This window comes from Rhinopithecus bieti, unplaced genomic scaffold, assembly GCF_001698545.2.
Source record: "Rhinopithecus bieti isolate Rb0 unplaced genomic scaffold, ASM169854v2 scaffold_19737, whole genome shotgun sequence".
Taxonomy (NCBI): domain Eukaryota; kingdom Metazoa; phylum Chordata; class Mammalia; order Primates; family Cercopithecidae; genus Rhinopithecus; species Rhinopithecus bieti.
The window spans coordinates 2,449,615-2,467,723 of NW_016809683.1; the positions used below are offsets into that span (position 1 = coordinate 2,449,615).

At 51.2% G+C, this 18,109-nt stretch overlaps 1 protein-coding gene across 2 annotated transcripts in view; it reads right to left on the bottom strand.

The window, feature by feature from the left end:
* MB (myoglobin) overlaps window positions 1-16,243 on the bottom strand; it is a 17,354-nt gene extending 1,111 nt beyond the window's left edge. The window contains exons 1-3 of one of the 2 annotated variants that reach the window (XM_017890117.1): window positions 16,135-16,243; window positions 10,208-10,310; window positions 3,376-3,598 (exon numbers count right to left, since the gene is read on the bottom strand). In XM_017890117.1, coding sequence (XP_017745606.1) covers window positions 3,376-3,598; window positions 10,208-10,302 — 318 coding nt within the window. In that variant the 5' untranslated portion in view covers window positions 10,303-10,310; window positions 16,135-16,243. Of the gene's footprint in view, window positions 1-3,375; window positions 3,599-10,207; window positions 10,311-10,406; window positions 10,626-16,134 lie in introns of those variants that run through there. The other variant, XM_017890116.1, reaches the window with a different exon arrangement.
* Between the last annotated feature and the right edge of the window lie 1,866 nt (window positions 16,244-18,109).

Sequence of the window (18,109 nt, forward strand, 5' to 3'; positions counted from 1 at the left end):
ACCGCACCCGGCCCCACCTTCTCTTTATTCCAGGACCGTGTATTGAGCACTTTGTAGGCACTGGGTGAGAGTCTGTGTGATCTCTATGGATGAACCCCTTTGATCCCCACAACCACTGTGGGATAGATACTGCCACTGCCCTCGATTTACAGATGCAGAAACTGAGGCAAGAGGAGGTTGAATGGAAGGGGCATTTGGACCCAGGAAGGCCGGATCCGGAGCCCACGCTCTTACCCACAGCCCCCTCCACTCCATCAGGATGTGGACTCCACTGAAGCCGGGTGAGAGCTCAGGGCACCACCCGCATGGGGGCAGCAGAAAAGAAGGGAAATGCTCAGATTTCATTACTGTATTCAGGATTTTGCAATCAGAAAGTCTAGAAAGGAAGTATTTCTATTTGTGTGTATGCAATTTTTGCATACTAAACGACTTGATACAGTTATTGTTTTAAAGCCCTTATTTTGGGGGTACAGCCTCCTATTTTTTGTACCAAGCGCAGAAACACTGGCGGGAGGGAAGCAGAGAGAGGAAGAGGACAGGCCTGAGGCCCACGGCTGGCTCCCAGGATGGAGAATGTCTGCTATCAGCCTCAGCATTGCCATTTGCTTTAGTACCTACAGTCTCATTGCCCGGATAACAGAGATGGGCATGGGAAAACGGAGATGTAGCATGGGGCTGCTTTAGGGACGGAAAGACTGGTGGATGTAAAACGCGGCTGTGCTTTCTCAACAGTTAACCAGATTTGATCCCAACCGCAGCCCTGGCCGGTGCACCAAGGAGTGTCATTTTACAGAGGAGACAAGTGGCCAGACGGAGGTCACACAGGAAGCGGAGAGCAGAGATGGATTTGTGCCCAGGAGGCTGTGGGCAGGTCACTGCCAAAGCTGGGAATGGAAGCAGTGGCTGAACCAAGGCTGGGTTTCTCGTTTTCTCAGGGCCCCAGGGTGCAAGTGACATAAAGCAGGGATAGTCGCGGGTGGGACATGCAAAGGGAGGCCTCAAGAAGCATCAACACCTGGTAAACCCCTCCGCTCGGAAAGAGGAACAGCTCCACAAACGCCTCCTCGCGGGCATCGAGGTGGACACTTAACTTCACCTTCCATTTCATGAATGCCACAAAACAAAGTGGGGGCTCGGGGTGTCATGGAGCAAGCCCTGTCCTTAGAGAACTTGAGAGAACCAAGTTCCAGGGCCACCTATGCCCCAACCCCATGTGTGACTTCACCCACCCAGATGACCTGGTTGGACCCCCAGCTCAGACTTTCTAGAGTCCATGCATGGCAGAGCCACTCATATCTAGGAAACAGTGGAATGGGGCCACTGCATAATTGAGAAATGAAAACCCTCTTAGCACCCACCACCCTATGCAGCCCCTCAGTCCCTCAGAGAGACGATCTGTCCACAGGTGAGGTAGAGACTGCCTTATGAACAGCGCAGAAGGACGGTCCACCGTGAGGGGAGGAGCAGACACCTGGGCTCTGCCTTCATTTTTTGCAGAGGTTATGCATCAGATTAAGCATGTTCTAGGGAGACCTGGGTTCTAGCGGCCAACTGGTTGTGATATCTTGGCTGCGTGGTTTTTTCTCTCCAAGACTCAGCTTCTTCCTCTCTAGAGAGAGAACTCAGTCATTGGAAGTGTATGGTGAGCCAACCACATGCCACTGGGGCACAGAAATGGTAGCCGCTCGGGAGCTGAGTGCCTGCTGGGAGACCACTGGGCAAAGAGACAAATTATAACACAGCCTGGCAGTGCTATGACCGAGGATGAGGATAAAGTACCACGGTGCAGGGAGGGGCTGGCAGATGGAGAAGCTGAGGGCCTCGTGGGCCTGGGGCCCAAGTAGGGGAGATGGCTTCACACTGGGCCTTAGCGGATGAACAGGGATTTGCAGAGAGAAGATGGGGAGGCAGGGATGGCCTCACGTGCAGGGCTGTCTGTTCAGGCTGGTGATGTGGAGCGGCTGGGCAGGCAGGACTCTGCACAATCGCCGGGTGGGGTGCAAGGGTTGAGGCTAAAGAGGGGTGGTGGTGGTTGTCAAGCAAGAGGTGATATTGTGCCACAATGTATTCACAGCCTGGTTCCAGAGTACCATAGATCTGACTGTACCTCCTGGCTTATCAGCTGTGTGACCTTGGACAAGCTACTTAACCTCTTTGAGCTCTCCGTTTCCAAACCAGTAAAAAGGGGATGAGAAGGGTACGTGCCTGGGGCAGAGACTGCTAATTACCTCCACAATATCCATTTCCCCTTCTTCCTTGGTAACAGAACACTGGTTGTATTTGGAGGGGTAATAGACCACCTTTCCCAGCTTCCCACGCAGACAGGGTGGCTCCAGAACTAACTTCCAGCCAATGAGATGTAAATAAAATTGTTGGATGAGATTTCTGGGACTCCTTAAACTCCTCAAAAGAGAGCATTCCTCTCTTTCTCCTCCTTCCAGTTGGGGATATAGAAGAGGTGACTGGAGCTCTTGCAGCCATTTTGGCCATGAGGCAACTTTGAGGATGGATACCATGTGCTAGGCATAGCAGCAAATGTTCACTGTGGCCCATCCCAGCAGGTAGCTATCACCACATCCTCAGCCTCATTGCTGCACCAGACTTCCTGCTGTTTCTACCTTCAGGGCATGCAACTGTCCCTGTAGTCCTTCATCCCCAGCTCCCTCCTCTCCACAGATCGCCTCCTCCCACCAGTTATAGACACACAACCTGAAGCCCAGGCTCCTGCCCCCAACCCTGATCCACCCAACTTTCCAACCCATCTCAGGAGGTTCAAACCCATTGCTTGTGCTGGAAACCAAGGTCTTGTCTCTCCATCTGTGAAGATGCTGGAACTGGTACAGCCAGCCTGCTGGCCACCCCCGCACCAAATTGAGCCCCAGTCACTGAGCTCCTGCCATGTAAGTCCTGCATGTACCAGACTCCCAGTGGCAGAGGGGCTGGGGTTCTGTAGTAATAGAGACCTGCATTTGAATCTTGGCTCTGCTGTTATCCACCTCTGTGACCATGGACAAGCTGCTTAACCTCTGTGTGCCTCAGTTTCCCCATCTATCGAATGGATATGATAATGGTACCTACCCATGGAGAGGATGCAAAGTTTGCACCCAATATCCCCTCTCCCCTTCCTCTTTGGTAATAAGATGTGAATTTGGCATGCTAAATTAAAAATGCTAAATGTGTTCATTCTCAACGATCCCAGGAGGAAGGCAAAGTGGGTGGCAATCCCCTTTACAAATGAGAAACCTGGGGCACAGAGAGGAGTGGCATAGGACATCCCACAAGTTAGTGGCTGAGCTGGGACTCGAACCCAGATCCCATTGCCCCACCCCGAGGCCTTCCCCACATCCTCCCACCTGCCCAGGCTCTGCCTCCTACCTCCAGGTACTTCACAGGGATCTTGTGCTTGGTGGCATGCGACTGTGCCAGGGGCTTAATCTCTGCCTCGTGATGCCCCTTCTTTTTAAGGATGCCGCCCAGGGCAGTGAGCACGGTAGCGCCATGCTTCTTTAGGTCCTCAGACGCCTTCATCTCGTCCTCTGACTTCAGGTGCTTGAACTTGTCAAACTTCTCCAGGGTCTCAGGGTGACCCTTAAAGAGCCTGTGGGCACAGGGAAGGCTGGAGTTAGGCATGGGAGGTGCGGTGTGAGGTCTAGGGGCAGCCAGACTAGAGTTCAAGTTTAGTTCCCTGTCTTCCCAGCTGTGTGACCTTGGGCCATTTGCTTCACCTCTCTGTGCCTCAGCTTCCTCATACAAGGAATGGGGATAACTTGTCCCTACTTAAAGGATTAAGTGAGATAGTGTGTGCTATGTACCAACAGGGTGTCTGGCACATAGTGAGTGTCATATAAATGCTTGCTATTGTTATTTTATTAGCATTATCATCTTCTTTACTATGAGGGGCAGGAAGGAAGAAAGCATCTCTGCATTGCTTGCTGGTTTCATTCCAATTTTCCCCAAGTTGCCTGGAGAGGAGATGGCTGAATGGCATTGTGGGTGGACCAGGAACACTGAGGCTGAAGGACCCTGGACTAGCAGAGCACCTACTATGTGCCAGGTTCCATGATAGACTCAATTTGCATTTTCCTTTTGAGTCATTCATATTATTCCCACTTTACAGATGCGGAGACGGAGGTTCCAAGGCATGAAGTCGCCAGCTCATTATTGCAGGGGTGCTGTCCAGAGAAGCCAGGCTATGAGGTCTGAGTGACCAAAACAGCAGTTCTAGTCCACGCTGCGACCATCTCTGCAACTTCCTGCCTAGGGATTTGTCCTTCAGCTGCTTAAATACCTCTAGCTACAGGAGGCTCACTCCTACGTGTGAGGACCATTCCACTCCAGAACAATCCTCACACTCAGAAACCTGTCGCTTGTTTTGAGCCCGAGCTGTGACTCTCTGAACCTCCCAGTCCCCTCACTGTGCAGATGATGAAGGATCCTGGTGGGAGCACCCCAACCCAGCCCTGAGACAGGCACCCACTCCCGCCAGGCACTCAGTGAGGTGCCCCAGAGGCCTCTGCTGGGACCCTGAGCACCCACCTCCAGCTTTCGATCTCGGTCCTTCCTGCCGTGGTGGTGGGTGCTGGTTAAAGGGAGTAGGACGTGCCCTCTGGGTAGGAGTGAGTTTCTGCCTTTCACTCATGGAAGACCACAGAGATAAGTGGTTTGCCCAAGGTCACGAGGCTGGCCAGCAGCAGAGCCCAGACCCAAACCCAAAATGAAACTTGGGTTTCGTAACTGCCACCCTTTCCCTTGTGCCACAGCCTGAAATGTTCGGCAGGGGCAGCCCTGGCTGCTCAGGGTTCTCTCTCCTGTCTAACGGTTTCAGTTCCTTGCAAAGCTCCTCTTTTATGGTTTCCAGGCTCCATGACATCCTTGTAAAAGTACACAGTATGTACCGTGGCCACACTACAGTTTGCGCCCTGAGCCACCACGCCCAGAAGTCACAAGGAAGCACCTGATCCCCGTAGTCTCCATCCCAGGGTTTTATGCGGAGGATATTTCACGACCAGGAAGCTCAGCTCCTCAACCCGAGAATGAGTTCATGTTTTGTTTTGTTTTGTTTTGTTTTGAGATGGAGTCTTGCTCTGCTGCCCAGGCTGGAGTGCAGTGGTGCAATCTCAGTTCACCGCAACCTTTACCTCCTGGGTTTGAGCAATTCTCCTGCCTCAGCCTCCCAAGTAGCTGGGACCACAGGCACGCGCCACGACGCCCGGCTAACTTTTTGTATTTTTTAGTAGAGACGGGGGTTTTGCCACATTGGCCAGGCTGGTCTCGAACTCCTGACCTCAGATGATCCGCCCACCTCGGCCTCCCAAAGTGCTGGGATTACAGGCGTGAGCCACTGCGCCCGGCCACCTTTGTTTTACAAAGTGCACATTTGTGTGTGTCTCTGTGCACATATTCGAAGTTGGACCTAACAAGTTATTAGGCCCCCTTCCTGATGGGAGATCTGATTATTGATCAAATAGTAAGTGTGTGAGAATGGTGTTGAAAGGGTGTTTCTTTGGGTGATAAAATAATTGTGTGTTTGGAAGAGGGGGCTGGATTTGCTGATCTCAAAGTCCATCCTATCCCAGGATCCTGGATTCCTAATCAAGAGTGTGTCTTGTTGATAACATCAACAATTCACCTGCTCCAAGATTGCATGTGTCCTGACACAAGCGTGCAAACCAGGATGTGAGTCCAGCCCCATATCCACTGGGCCACATAGACTCCCTTCCCCCACGTTGGGCATGGTCTGCCGCCGTGCCCCAGGACCCTGTCCAAATCCTCGTGCGTCACTGACAGCTTGTCTCTGACACCTTTCATCCAAGGGTCCCTGAGCTCCTGACTATTATTATCTGGCGACAATGATCCTTGAACTCCCGCCTGACAGATGCAAGACCTGGCAGCACAGGCGATGGTCTGAGGTCAGGACGCTGAAAGGAGACTGTCTGGGACAGAACAGGGCCAAGAATTTGGGACACAAGGCAGCTGGGGGTCTCAGACATTTTGGGACCTGCTCCTGACCTCTGATATCCACGGAAGAGAACATGGGACTGACAGTTATGGAAGCCGAGTTCCGGTCCCAGTTCTGGCGCCAATGTGCTCTGTGATGTTGAAGTCAGTTAACCTCTCTGGATCTTGGCTCATCCATACGTAAACCAAAAGGGTAGGTCTAGACCTGCCAATACCTTACTTTCCACTCTCAGCACCAGACAGCCAGGGAGAGAGCTCTTATTTACTTTACTAATTTTTTTTTTTTTTTTTTTTTTTTTTTTGAGACAAAGTCTCGCTCTGTCGCCCAGGCTGGAGTGCAGTGGCTGGATCTCAGCTCACTGCAAGCTCCGCCTCCCGGGTTCACGCCATTCTCCTGCCTCAGCCTCCCAAGTAGCTGGGACTACAGGCGCCCACCACCTCGCCCGACTAGTTTTTTGTATTTTTTTAGTAGAGACAGGGTTTCACTGTGTTAGCCAGGATGGTCTCGATCTCCTGATCTCGTGATCCGCCCGTCTCGGCCTCCCAAAGTGCTGGGATTACAGGCTTGAGCCACCGCGCCCGGCCTACTAATATTTTTTTGAGAGAGGTTATCACTGTTGCCCAGCCTGGAGTGCAGTGGTGCGATCTCAGCTCACTGCAGCCTCAATCTCCTGGGCCCAAGGGATCCTCCTACCTCAGCCTCCCAAGTAGCTGGGACTACAGGCGCCCGCCACCACGCCCAGCTAATTTTGTTTATTTTTTGTAGAGAAGAGGTCTCACTATGTGGCCCAGGCTGGTCTCGAACTCCTGGACTCAAGCAATCCTCCCATCCTGCCTCCCAAAGTGCCGGGATTATAGGCCTGAGCCACCACACCCCGCCCCACGTTTACTTTAAACAGCAGAGCAGAATTGGCCTAATTTGTTCCCACCAAATCATTCCAGCACCACACAGCTGCCTGCCCTCCTGTGGGCCCAGGACTTGCAGCCAGGAGCCCCCCAGGCAGCCACAGAAGGCCGTTCTCCTGGATTTGCCTGATAACAGCCACCCGGAAAATGAACAGATGGAAGCCCCTCAGCCTGTGGAAATGGACGGAAGGCGTTTTCTCTAGTATTTCAGAAAGCCCCGCTTGCCTGTGTTTCCAGCTTCAACCCTGCCGTCCGTGGGCCTGGTTCATCAGACAGATCTTCAGGCCAAGTCAGAGAGAAGGGAGGTCGTTTGCCTGCTGTTCTCTGAACTGAGGCCCCGTTGGACACCCACATGGAACATGGAGCACACGCTCAGATCCATGAACACCCCTCTGGCTCTGCTAGAATAAAAGAACCAGAGTGTGGATGGCAGCCCATCTTGCGTGTGGCTCATGGGGCAGTATAGCATAGTGGTCAAGAGCAAGGATTCTGGGCTGGGCGCATTGGTTCATGCTTGTAATCCCAGCACTTTGGGAGCCCAAGGCGGGCAGATCACCAGAGGTCAGGAGTTCGAGACCAGCCTGGCCAACATGGCGAAACCCGGTCTCTACTAAAACTACAAAAATTAGCCAAGCATGGTGGCATGCACCTGTAATCCCAGCAAGACTCCATCTCAACAACAACAAAAAAGGAGCAAGGATTCTGGATCCAAGCTGCCTGAATTTGAATTCCAGCTACTCTCTTACTTACTGTGTGACTTGGGGTAAGTTACTTAATCTCTCTGTTAAATGTGGTGATCATAATCATATCTACGTCATAAGATTGTTGTCAGGCTTCAGTAAGTGAAACACTTAACACAGAGCCCAGTAATCAGTATGTGCTGAATAAATGGTTGCTGTCTTTCTCCTGTCATCATCTCTACCATTGTCATCGCCATCACCCAGGAATTTTTGGTCCTGCCTGTGGCTGCCATTAACCAGTGGAGACTCTCAGGCCCAGTTCCTCCCTGTAATGAAAATCACCACCAGTGATTTTCAAACATTTTATGGCCTTGAAATCCTTTGTTCCAAAAAAAAAAAAAAAAAAAAAAAGCCAAAGTAAATAAAACAAAAAAAGGTTTGAGTAAAGGAAGGAAAAACTGGGATGTGGAACCCACTTAGCAGCCCCCTTCCTTCCGAAGCCCCACTCCTGGAGCCAGAATCTCCAAGTGACCTTCCAAGCTTCTATGTTCTAGAATTTTATGTTCGTGTACTTGCAGTGAAGGCCTCAGTGTTTTACAGACTGGGCTTCATGGAATTTGCCCTCTTTTACAATCAGAAGATTGGAGACATAACCTTTCAAGGTCAGTTAGAAAATCCAGAGTCAGTATCTAGAACAAAGCCAAGATGCCAACTCCCACAGGGACATTTGCAGTCCTGGACACGAGCCTCCTCCACCCTGCCCCCAGGGCGGCCATCCTCCCTGTACCCCAAACACTGAGAGGGCAGAACCAGTTGGCACAGTCTCTGCTTGTCTGACAGCCTAAGACGTGACAGGGCACCAGGCCTCTAGGACCTTTCAGGGGCCAGCAGCCCTAGGCATTATGTCTTATCCCTGGTCCCCAGCCCCTGGCAAAACTCCCTGATCCTCCCTGATGATGCATTACCCTGAGTCTCTTTCAGGACATGCGAGTCGACTGCCTTAGGTCTGGCAGCTCCCAAATCACCTTGGAAAGACCTCTGCTCTGCAAACTCTGGTCTCCTACCTCCACACCTGACTGTCCTACCTCCTCTCCAAAAGCAAAGGTGCATCATGGACTCAGAATTCTAGGACATGAGCATGGGACGGGATCTCAGAGACCACGGAAGACAATCCCACCGCTCAACCAACAGAGAAATAAGACCCAGAGGTAGAGAGACTTGTCCAAGATCACACGGCAAATCGGTGGCCCAGGAGTTGATGTCAATGTGTGTGTGTGTGTGTGTGTGTTGGTCGGGGGGGCACTTTATGCAATCCAGCAGGGCCTGTTGCAGCCAGATGACAGGGACAGGAGAAGAAAGATATAATGAACACACCATGTTGCCATTAGAGTCAATAGTAAACTCGACTGTCCTTCCTCAAGTGTTTCTAGCACGGACCACTAAGGGCTCAAATTTTAGATAACGTAGCTTCCAGGATCAGCCATGCTCCCAAGGCAGACAGAAGCTGGAAATGGGTAAAGCCCAAGGGAGACCCAAAGGATGACAGAGTGGAAGAGGAAAATTGGCTCTGGCTCACAAATAAGGAGAAATTAATCTGCAAATTAAAGTGCCAAAGACAATCCATTCACTTGTGGCAACCCCGGAGCCCACTTCCTTCCTCCCGGGGCAGAAATGTTGATTCATAACCCATTAGACTTGTGACGGAACCAGCTCAGAATGGTGAGGGAAGGGGCCAGGAGAAGAGAAGACTGTATCACCATTTGGGATGGAAGGCAACGAGGAGATGCACTTCTATATACAAACCACAGCTATCCTCTATTTGCAAAACTCAGAATTTTGTTTTCTGTGGTGTATTCTGGAAGTCCTTGTGGTAGAAGGCAGGATATACTTGGAGACCACATCATTCCGAGCTCTCAAACTGGAGACATACTCAACATCAAAGGTCACTAATGACCCTCTATCTTCTGTTCTCTAATTGCGATGCTTTGAAAGGTCCTTAGCCTGGGCTTCATCTGTAATAGCTACTAACATTTCTAGTACTCAGTATATGCCAGGAGCCATGCCAGGCCTCTCGCATGCATTATCTTACTTAATTCTCACTTCTCCTCCAGGACGTAGATATTAGGATATCCCCTCACTGTACAGGAGAGGAAATTGAGGCTCCGAGAGGTTGAGTACCTTCCCAAAGGTCACCCAGTGGCTCAGTGGCAGAGCCAAGTCTAGAACCAGATCTGTCTCCCCTTGAAGACCATGTCTTAACCTTGACACTTGAAGAGCATTTAATGGGCTGTGACTCTGGAAATGTCCTCCCCTTCTCAGTCCCTTTTTGTCCTCATCCTGTAAGAGAAGTGGCTGTACAAAATCTCTCAGGGCCCTTGTTAACTCTGACTGTCTATAATTCTGAAATTCTTCCTGGACTCTGAGCATCCAAGGTTTGATTCTCAAGCTTCCTCCAGCTGCTGACATGAGCCTGAAATGGCTCCCTTTCCCTCTCCTGAGTCGAATCCCTAACACTTAAAAGCAAAGAAAAAGCAAGTGAGGGTTCTAACACCCTTAACTAATGCAGCCAACTGACCTACCCCAGTACAAACTTTCCGTCTTGCAGCTGAACACCCTTGATCTTAGGGTGTAGGTGGCAGGGGCAATAGAATATCTTCCTTTACCTGATGAGGACTTCCTGCCCGTGGCTTGGGATGTCAGCCTCCACCTTCCCCCAGACGTTCAGCACCAACTGCCATTCCCCGTCGCTGAGCCCCATGGCGCAGTCTGAAGAAGACAAAAAGAGCAAATATGGAGTCACTGGGTGTCCTGGTCCCAACAGCTGGGGTTTGAGACCGCCTGGCCCCAAGGGCGTTTTTATACCTTCTGGGATGCTTGACAAAGATCCCTCAATGGCTCGCTCTCCCCCTCCCCTGCCCTCCTTCTCTTTCTCTCTCTCATCCAGGGAGGGTCTAATCTTTTCCTTTCTCTAGCCCTCACATGGGAAGCTATTTTAGGGCAGGTGCCATTGTGGCGAGGCAGGACAGTTCAGGCCACAGGGGGTGGAGTGGTTGTGTGTGTGGAAAGAAGGGGAGGAGGTTGGGCACCGTCTGGACTCTGATAGCTGACAGAAAGGGCACCACGGAGGCCGACGCCAGCAGCCTGAAACCCAACGCTTCCTACCATCAGCCCTCCCAAGAGGACCTGTCATGTTTCTAAGCTTGGCCACCAGGCGCCCTGGCTGGCCCCGGGACAGTCCTGGCCATTCGTAGCCTCTCACGCACCTTCTGCCCCTTTGCCAGAGACCCCTCACCCAGCCAGAAGTGACAGAAAGGAACCGAATGGTTTTGTGCTTATAGCCAGGTGGTCCCAGGCAAGTCTACAATCTCTTAGAGAACTCCTGGTTTCATGACCCTGCTCAAAGTTTTCCCTCTGAAAAGTTTTTCTTGACATACTCCTTCAAGACACAACTCACTGCTTCCTCCTTTCCTTTCTTTGTGTAGGTTCCTGTTGCATTGCCCAAGGGGCATCCTATTTCCTGGTTTTCATGCCAGCTTCTCTATTAGGATAATAGCAGCCAACACTCACAAGAGACTTTGCTGGGTGCCAGACCCTGTCCCAAACACTTGGCATTTGGGAACTCATTTAATCCCCCCAAGACCTCCCTATGTGATAAGTACTGACATTATCCCCATTTAATTGAGAGGAAGTGGGGAAACATCACAGATGCACAGCTAGTTGCTGGCAGAGCTGGGATTTGAACCCAGGAAGCCAGAACCCCTTCTTTTCAGTTTTCAGGAGGGCAGGAACTCTGTTTTATTAGCCCACGTATCTCTTGGGCCTCACATGGTGCTGTGTGCCAAATTTGAACTGAATAAATGTTTGTTGAGTAATCGGGTGGAAGGTCTTGCAAAGAAAGTGAGTGGAGGATGATTAGCCTTGTCTTACATCCATGCGTCCTCCTTTCATCTATCCATTTATCCATTTGTCCATCCAGTTACTCATCCATCCATCCATCTGTCATCCCTTAATTCATCCATTCATCCATCCATCATCTCTGTGTCTATCCATCCATTCACTAATCTATCCACCCACCCATCCATCCATCATCCACCAATCCCTCCATCTACCCATCTATGCATCTGTTCATACATCCATCCATCAATTCATTCATCCATCATCCCTCCATTCATCCATCCACCCATCCCCTCATTCATCCATTCATTGTCCCTCCATTCATCATCCCTCCCTCCATCCATCTATCCACCCATCACTCACCCATCCCTCCATCTATCTATTCCTCCATCCCTCCATCCCTCCATCCACCCATCCCCTCATCATCCCTCCGTTCATCATCCCTCCCTCCATCCATCCATCCCTCCATCTATCCATCTATCCATCTGTTCCTCCCTCCATCCATCCACCCATCCCCTCAACCATCCACTCATTATCCCTCCATTTATCATGCCCCCTCCATCCATCTATCCATCCATCATTCACCCATGCCTCCATCTATCCATCTATCCATCTGTTCCTCCATCCATCCATCCATCCATCCACCCATCCCCTCATTCATCCATTCATTGTCCCTCCATTCATCATCCCTCCCTCCATCCATCTATCCACCCATCACTCACCCATCCCTCCATCTATCTATTCCTCCATCCCTCCATCCCTCCATCCACCCATCCCCTCATCATCCCTCCGTTCATCATCCCTCCCTCCATCCATCCATCCCTCCATCTATCCATCTATCCATCTGTTCCTCCCTCCATCCATCCACCCATCCCCTCAACCATCCACTCATTATCCCTCCATTCATCATGCCCCCTCCATCCATCTATCCATCCATCATTCACCCATGCCTCCATCTATCCATCTATCCATCTGTTCCTCCATCCATCCATCCATCCATCCATCCATCCATCCATCTCACAGTGATAGAGCACCTATTGTGTGTCAGACACTGCTACATTTTGAGGATAACAAAATCAAATAAAACACATTCCTGTGTTCGAGGAACTCAGAGTCTCTTTAGGGAGATAACTAAGAGGAATGAAAGTACAGTACAGTTTGTGTAGTACTATGATCAAGGCAGGCACAGACCTTTCCTTCCATCTGCATAGGACTTTACAGTTTACAAAGTGCCTCCCTGGCAAGATTACATCTAATCTTTACAATACCTGTGAGGTAGCGAGCACTACCCCAACTTACAGCTGTGGGAGACGAGATTTGGAAAGGATAAGCCAGTGTTTGGGCCATCCTGGCTCTGCACTGGATGTGTCAGTAACGACTGCCCCACCTACAGAGCTTTTTGAAGATAACTGCCCTGCCCCACTCCTGCTGAGGTGTAGGTGCAGCCAGTCATGTTCTGGGACACACGATTCTCCCCCAAACCTGCTGCCAGTCACAGCCAAGCTGAGAAAGCCATTGTCAGGGCTCCATCTGAAAAGTCAGCATCTACTAGCTCTGCCAGTCACATCCCGTCTTCAGAATGTGAACAGGGATGTTTGGTAAGAATTGGACAGATAGTAGGAAATGTAGCTAGAGAAAGATTTAAATTAAAAGAATCCCCGGCCGGGCGCAGTGGCTCAAGCCTGTAATCCCAGCACTTTGGGAGGCCGAGACAGGCGGATCACGAGGTCAGGAGATCAAGACCATCCTGGCTAACACAGTGAAACCCCGTCTCTACTAAAAAACACAAAAAACTAGCCGGCCGAGGTGGCGGGTGCCTGTAGTCCCAGCTACTCGGGAGGCTGAGGCAGGAGAATGGCATAAACCCGGGAGGCGGAGCTTGCAGTGAGCTGAGATCCGGCCACTGCACTCCAGCCTGGGCGACAGAGCGAGACTCTGTCTCAAAAAAAAAAAAAAAAAAAAAAAAATCCCCAAACTTGGAGTTCCCCAGTGCAACTTTGGGTCAGAACGCCCTCTGTGCAGGTCTCTAAAACCTGGCTGGTGACCGTTCTAGGATTGCCAGGAACCACCACTCCCTGGAGGAGCCTTGTGTCTCCGTTCAATGAGTCCTGTGTACGGAGTCAGCTGACTCCTAATGACCAAAAGGTCAGAGACACAGGCTGCACATCTGGCGCCCCATTCCCTAGTGACCTTCCAGAAGTCAACCCCAAACGCTAGGCCAGCCGACCTCCAAAGGCCCATCTCTTTAGCAGTGGAAGAAGCAGTAACAAAATGAGTAGCTAAAAATGCCATGGGGGGCTGGGTGCGGTGGCTTACGCCTGTAATCCCAGCAATTTGGGAGGCTGAGGTGGGCGGATCACAAGGTCAAGAGATTGAGACCATCCTGGCTAACACGGTGAAACCCCGTCTCTACTAAAATACAAAATTAGCCAGGCGTGGTGGCGGGCACCTGTAGTCCCAGCTACTTGGGAGGCTGAGGCAGGAGAATCACTTGAACCCGGGAGGCGGAGGTTGCAGTGAGCCGAGATCGCGCCACTGCACTCCAGCCTGGCAACAGAGCAAGACTCCATCTCAAAAGACAAAAAAAAAATAAAAAGCCATGGGGATGCCAAAGGGGATCTCATTCATTCATTCAGTCAGTTAGTCATCTGTTTGTTCCTTTGTTCATTCATTCATTCAACAGGCCAGTACTGAGGCCCCAGTCTGTTCCAGGCTCAGCCTCAGAAGGAAGGACGATTCTGAAAGGGTCTGCCCCAGTCTCAGACTCTCAGCAGTTTGACCCTTATTGCTGGTCACTCGCTGGAGGTGAGAGAGTGGAGGGCAGAAAGAAGGAGATGGGATTGAGCTGTGCCACACCTGACCCGGGGCCACCTGCCCGGTGTGCTGGGGAAGGCCGAGGGGCACATCCGAGACTGCTGGCGACTGAGACGCAGTGTGCGGTTTTCAAATGCTCTCTGGCCTGTGCCCTCCTGAGAGTGTCAGAACACTCCTGAGAGTGCAGGGCAGGGCAGGGCTGATTCCTACCCGAATCCCAGCCCTTCTCCCATCTCTGGCCTCCTGAGTTGTCTGAGGACAGCCTGAGCATTTAAAATCTCATCCACCCATTACTGATGCTGAAGTGTTTAATATGAAGCTATCACCCGCTTGGCAAGCGCCCCCATTAACTGGCGTGCTCATGGAAACCTGTAGCTTTGAAGTTGACAGACCTTTTAAGTTTTACCTTTTAAGCTAATGGGAAGGCACCGACATCTGTTTGTACTTACACATCTCTACAACAGAGCAGCGTTACCTCACAGTTGCTATGGCTACCTGGAGTCACCAGCTCTGTTTGGGGGCTATTATTATCCCTGTGACAGCCTTCATTATGGCCAGGGCAGAGAAGCTGCGGACACATGATAGGAAAGCCAGGCTGCCTTTGTGTGCAAAACTTTCTACAGCCTTACACGCTGGTGCTACACACACATACACACGCACGAATGCAGGGCACATTAGTCTGATACCCAATGGGGAAAAACTGGATCCCACCAAGTCAGACCTCCTCTTTTCCCCTTTCATATCACAGAATCCTTTGAATCCAAAACTGAGACTTGTAGAATCATCCTCAAGGCTCCCAATAATTAAATTTCTAGAGTGTCAAAGTCTTCAACTTTTCACCACCTGAGAAACTTGGGTTCTAGATTCCAGACTCAGAGAGAGCTAGAAGCAGAGAAATCTAGAGTTATAGGGCCACAGTATCTTATGACTAAAAGAGGCCTTCAATGGTATTTTGTCCAATTTCCCACTAAACGTAGTTTTCCCTACAGATCATCATCTGGCATCTGCTTGAATACTCCTGGGAGCGGTGAGCTCGCTACCTAAAGCTTTAAAAATCCTTTTCTATGTCGAACCAAAAGATGCCTCCATGTCACATGCACTTCCTTGTGGTGGCTCTGCCTGCTCCTTGGGGATATAGAGGCCCAGCTGAGTCTGCCTCACAAGAGAAGGAGCAGGCTCACCCAAGACTTTTCTCGTCCGGACTGGACATCCCAGGACTTCCACTGAGCACCCTCCTCAGGCAAGGCAAGTCGGGGGCCTCAGTCTGGTGGAGAAAGACGGGCTCTGCCATCTTCAGTCTCCAGCCACTCTCACCTCTGGTCACATGCACACAAAGAGAATGCTATAGCAAAGGGGATTTCCCCACCCACCTGCACAGGTTTGAGCCCCTCAGGCAGCTGTGCACCTGGCCCACAATTTTTATGGTCAGAAAATCCAATCTAGGTGACCTAGGAATTTGCTAGCCCTTGGGCAGCTGACAATTCCCTTTGGTAAATCTGGGCTTAAGACACCACCAAGGGAGATCAAAGATGTGGCAAGAAGGAGAACTCTGGCTCCTCAAAGCCGGGAGTCCCCGTGACCTTCACTACTCTCTTCCTCCTCCTTCTGGGAATCAGCCTTTGGAGGCCAGTCTGGGCAGTGCCTCCCCCCTGCCAGCGGGCCCTCCCTCCCCACCCCTAGCTTAGCTTGTGCCTCCCTGGCAGAGTCTACCCTCCTGGACCAGCGCCAGGCCAGGACTCAGAGCAGGGCTGAGGCCTGGGAGTTGCAGGACCTGCTCAAGGCCCTTGATGGGGCAGCAGGACCCCCAAGCTTGCTCCAGACTCTCAGGAACCCACCCCCCAGGGCTGCTCCTCTCCAGCCCCTCAGCATCCATCATACTGACCACAGCTCCCCTTCTCCCCAGCTGTCCTCGCAGAGCTTCCAGCCAAGCGGCCAGGGCTGGGGGTGGGGAGAGGTGTCTTATAGCAGCCGGGGAGAGGCACAGGGAACTAAAAATACAGTTTACATGGCAAGGCTCCTCCTCTCCCTGCAGGCCTGGAGGGGCTTATTGGAGGAGGGCTGGCAAGGACCTAACACCCTAATCCCCCAGTCAACAGGTGTGGCCTGGGACACCGATCTGCCTCCCTCCCCGCTCCCCAGCCTTGGAGGCTCGGAATGGCTCCTCCAGCTCCACCATCCACCTGTCACCTGGACAGAGACCAGCCCCACCTCCACAGTCACCTAACCCCACATCCACCCATCCTCCCCTTTCTTCAAGGCCCATTGCACAGGAACAGCTCCCCTGCCAGGACTCCTCCTACCCCGCTCTACCCATTCCCGGCAGATGTGCCCCCTTCCCCTCTCTAGCTCTAGCATGGGTGCAGCCTTCTCATCTGTCTTGCTTTGGGATGCACCCGTCTGGACTGGCTTCTCCCCATTTCTACCCTGTGAGTGCCTCAGAGGCAGGAATATAAAAGCCACAAACTCATATTGTACTTAGTGCACACCAGGGACACCCCTCCTCCCAGCAGCCCTATCTTTTGCGGGAGACACTTTTACAAGCCTCACTTCACACTTAAGAAAACTGAGGCACAGAGAAGTTAAGTTACTTTCCCAGAGTCACACAGCTAGGAAATACCAAGCCCAAGATTGGAACCCAGGCAGTCTGGCTTCAGGGTCTCTGCTTCATGGCTAAGAACTGGTCTAATTTGGGGTCCTTCCCCCTCACTCTCTCACCTGCTCTACGGTACCTGGCAAAGGACCAAGCCAACATGCTCTTCGATTGTTTATTTTTGCATTGAGTTGGTCCAGGATCTTGGCTTGCTGGAGGCAAAGGCAAAGACAGCCAGTGACCTTGCCCCAGGGGCTGACAATGGGGGCCCTACTGCCATCTAGTGGCAACAAGGAGGAAAGCCTGCACCTCTGCCTTGCCCCTTCCATCTGGGCTGTTTCTCAGTCCCTCAACCCAGCCAGCAGGGAGGGGTCTTCTGTCTCTATATTCGATATATTCATGGCGCCTTGCTTAGAAGACCATGGATGGCTTACCAAATTATTAGAAGATGAATTGTGATCCTTTAATATTGTGATCCAGGAAAAGTGGCATAACTTTCCAAGGATGCTTTTTAAAAAATCTGTAAAATGGGAATTTTGAAAAGAATAACCTAGCTCAAATGTCACTATGAGGACTGAAAAAGGGAGCACTGGCCAGGCACAGTGGCTCACGCCTGAAATCTCAGCACTTTGGGAGGCCGAGGAGGGAGGACCACATGAGGTCAGGAGTTCAAGGCCAGCCTGGAGAAACCCTGTCTCTACTAAAAATATAAAAATTAGCCAGGCATGGTGGTGCACGCCTGTAGTCTCAGCTACTCGGGAGGCTGAGGCTGGAGAATCGCTTGAGCCCAGAAGGCAGAGGTTGCAGTGAGCCGAGATCACACCACTGCACTCCAGCCTGGGTGACAGAGTGAGACCCTGTCTCAAACTAATAATAATAATAATAATAATAAATAAAATTAAGAAAAAGGGAGCACTGAATGTGGTAGATACACAGCGATAAAAGAAAAACTTCAGCTAAATTAAATGTAAAGGAGTTTAACGGAGCAATGAACGATTTGCGAGCGGGGCAGCCTCCTGAGCCAGAGTAGGCTTGGAGATTCCACAGCTAAGTGGTGGAAGATTTATAGACAGAAAAAGGAAAGTGACATACAGAAAACAGAAATGAGGTACAGAAACAGCTGGATTGGTTACAGGTTGGCATTTGCCTTATCTCAACATGGTTCGAACAGCTGGCTACATTTGATTGGCCAAAATGCGGTGATTGGCACAGCGTAGGCTATAGTCTGTCTATACCTCCACTTGATATAGTTCATGATATACAGAAA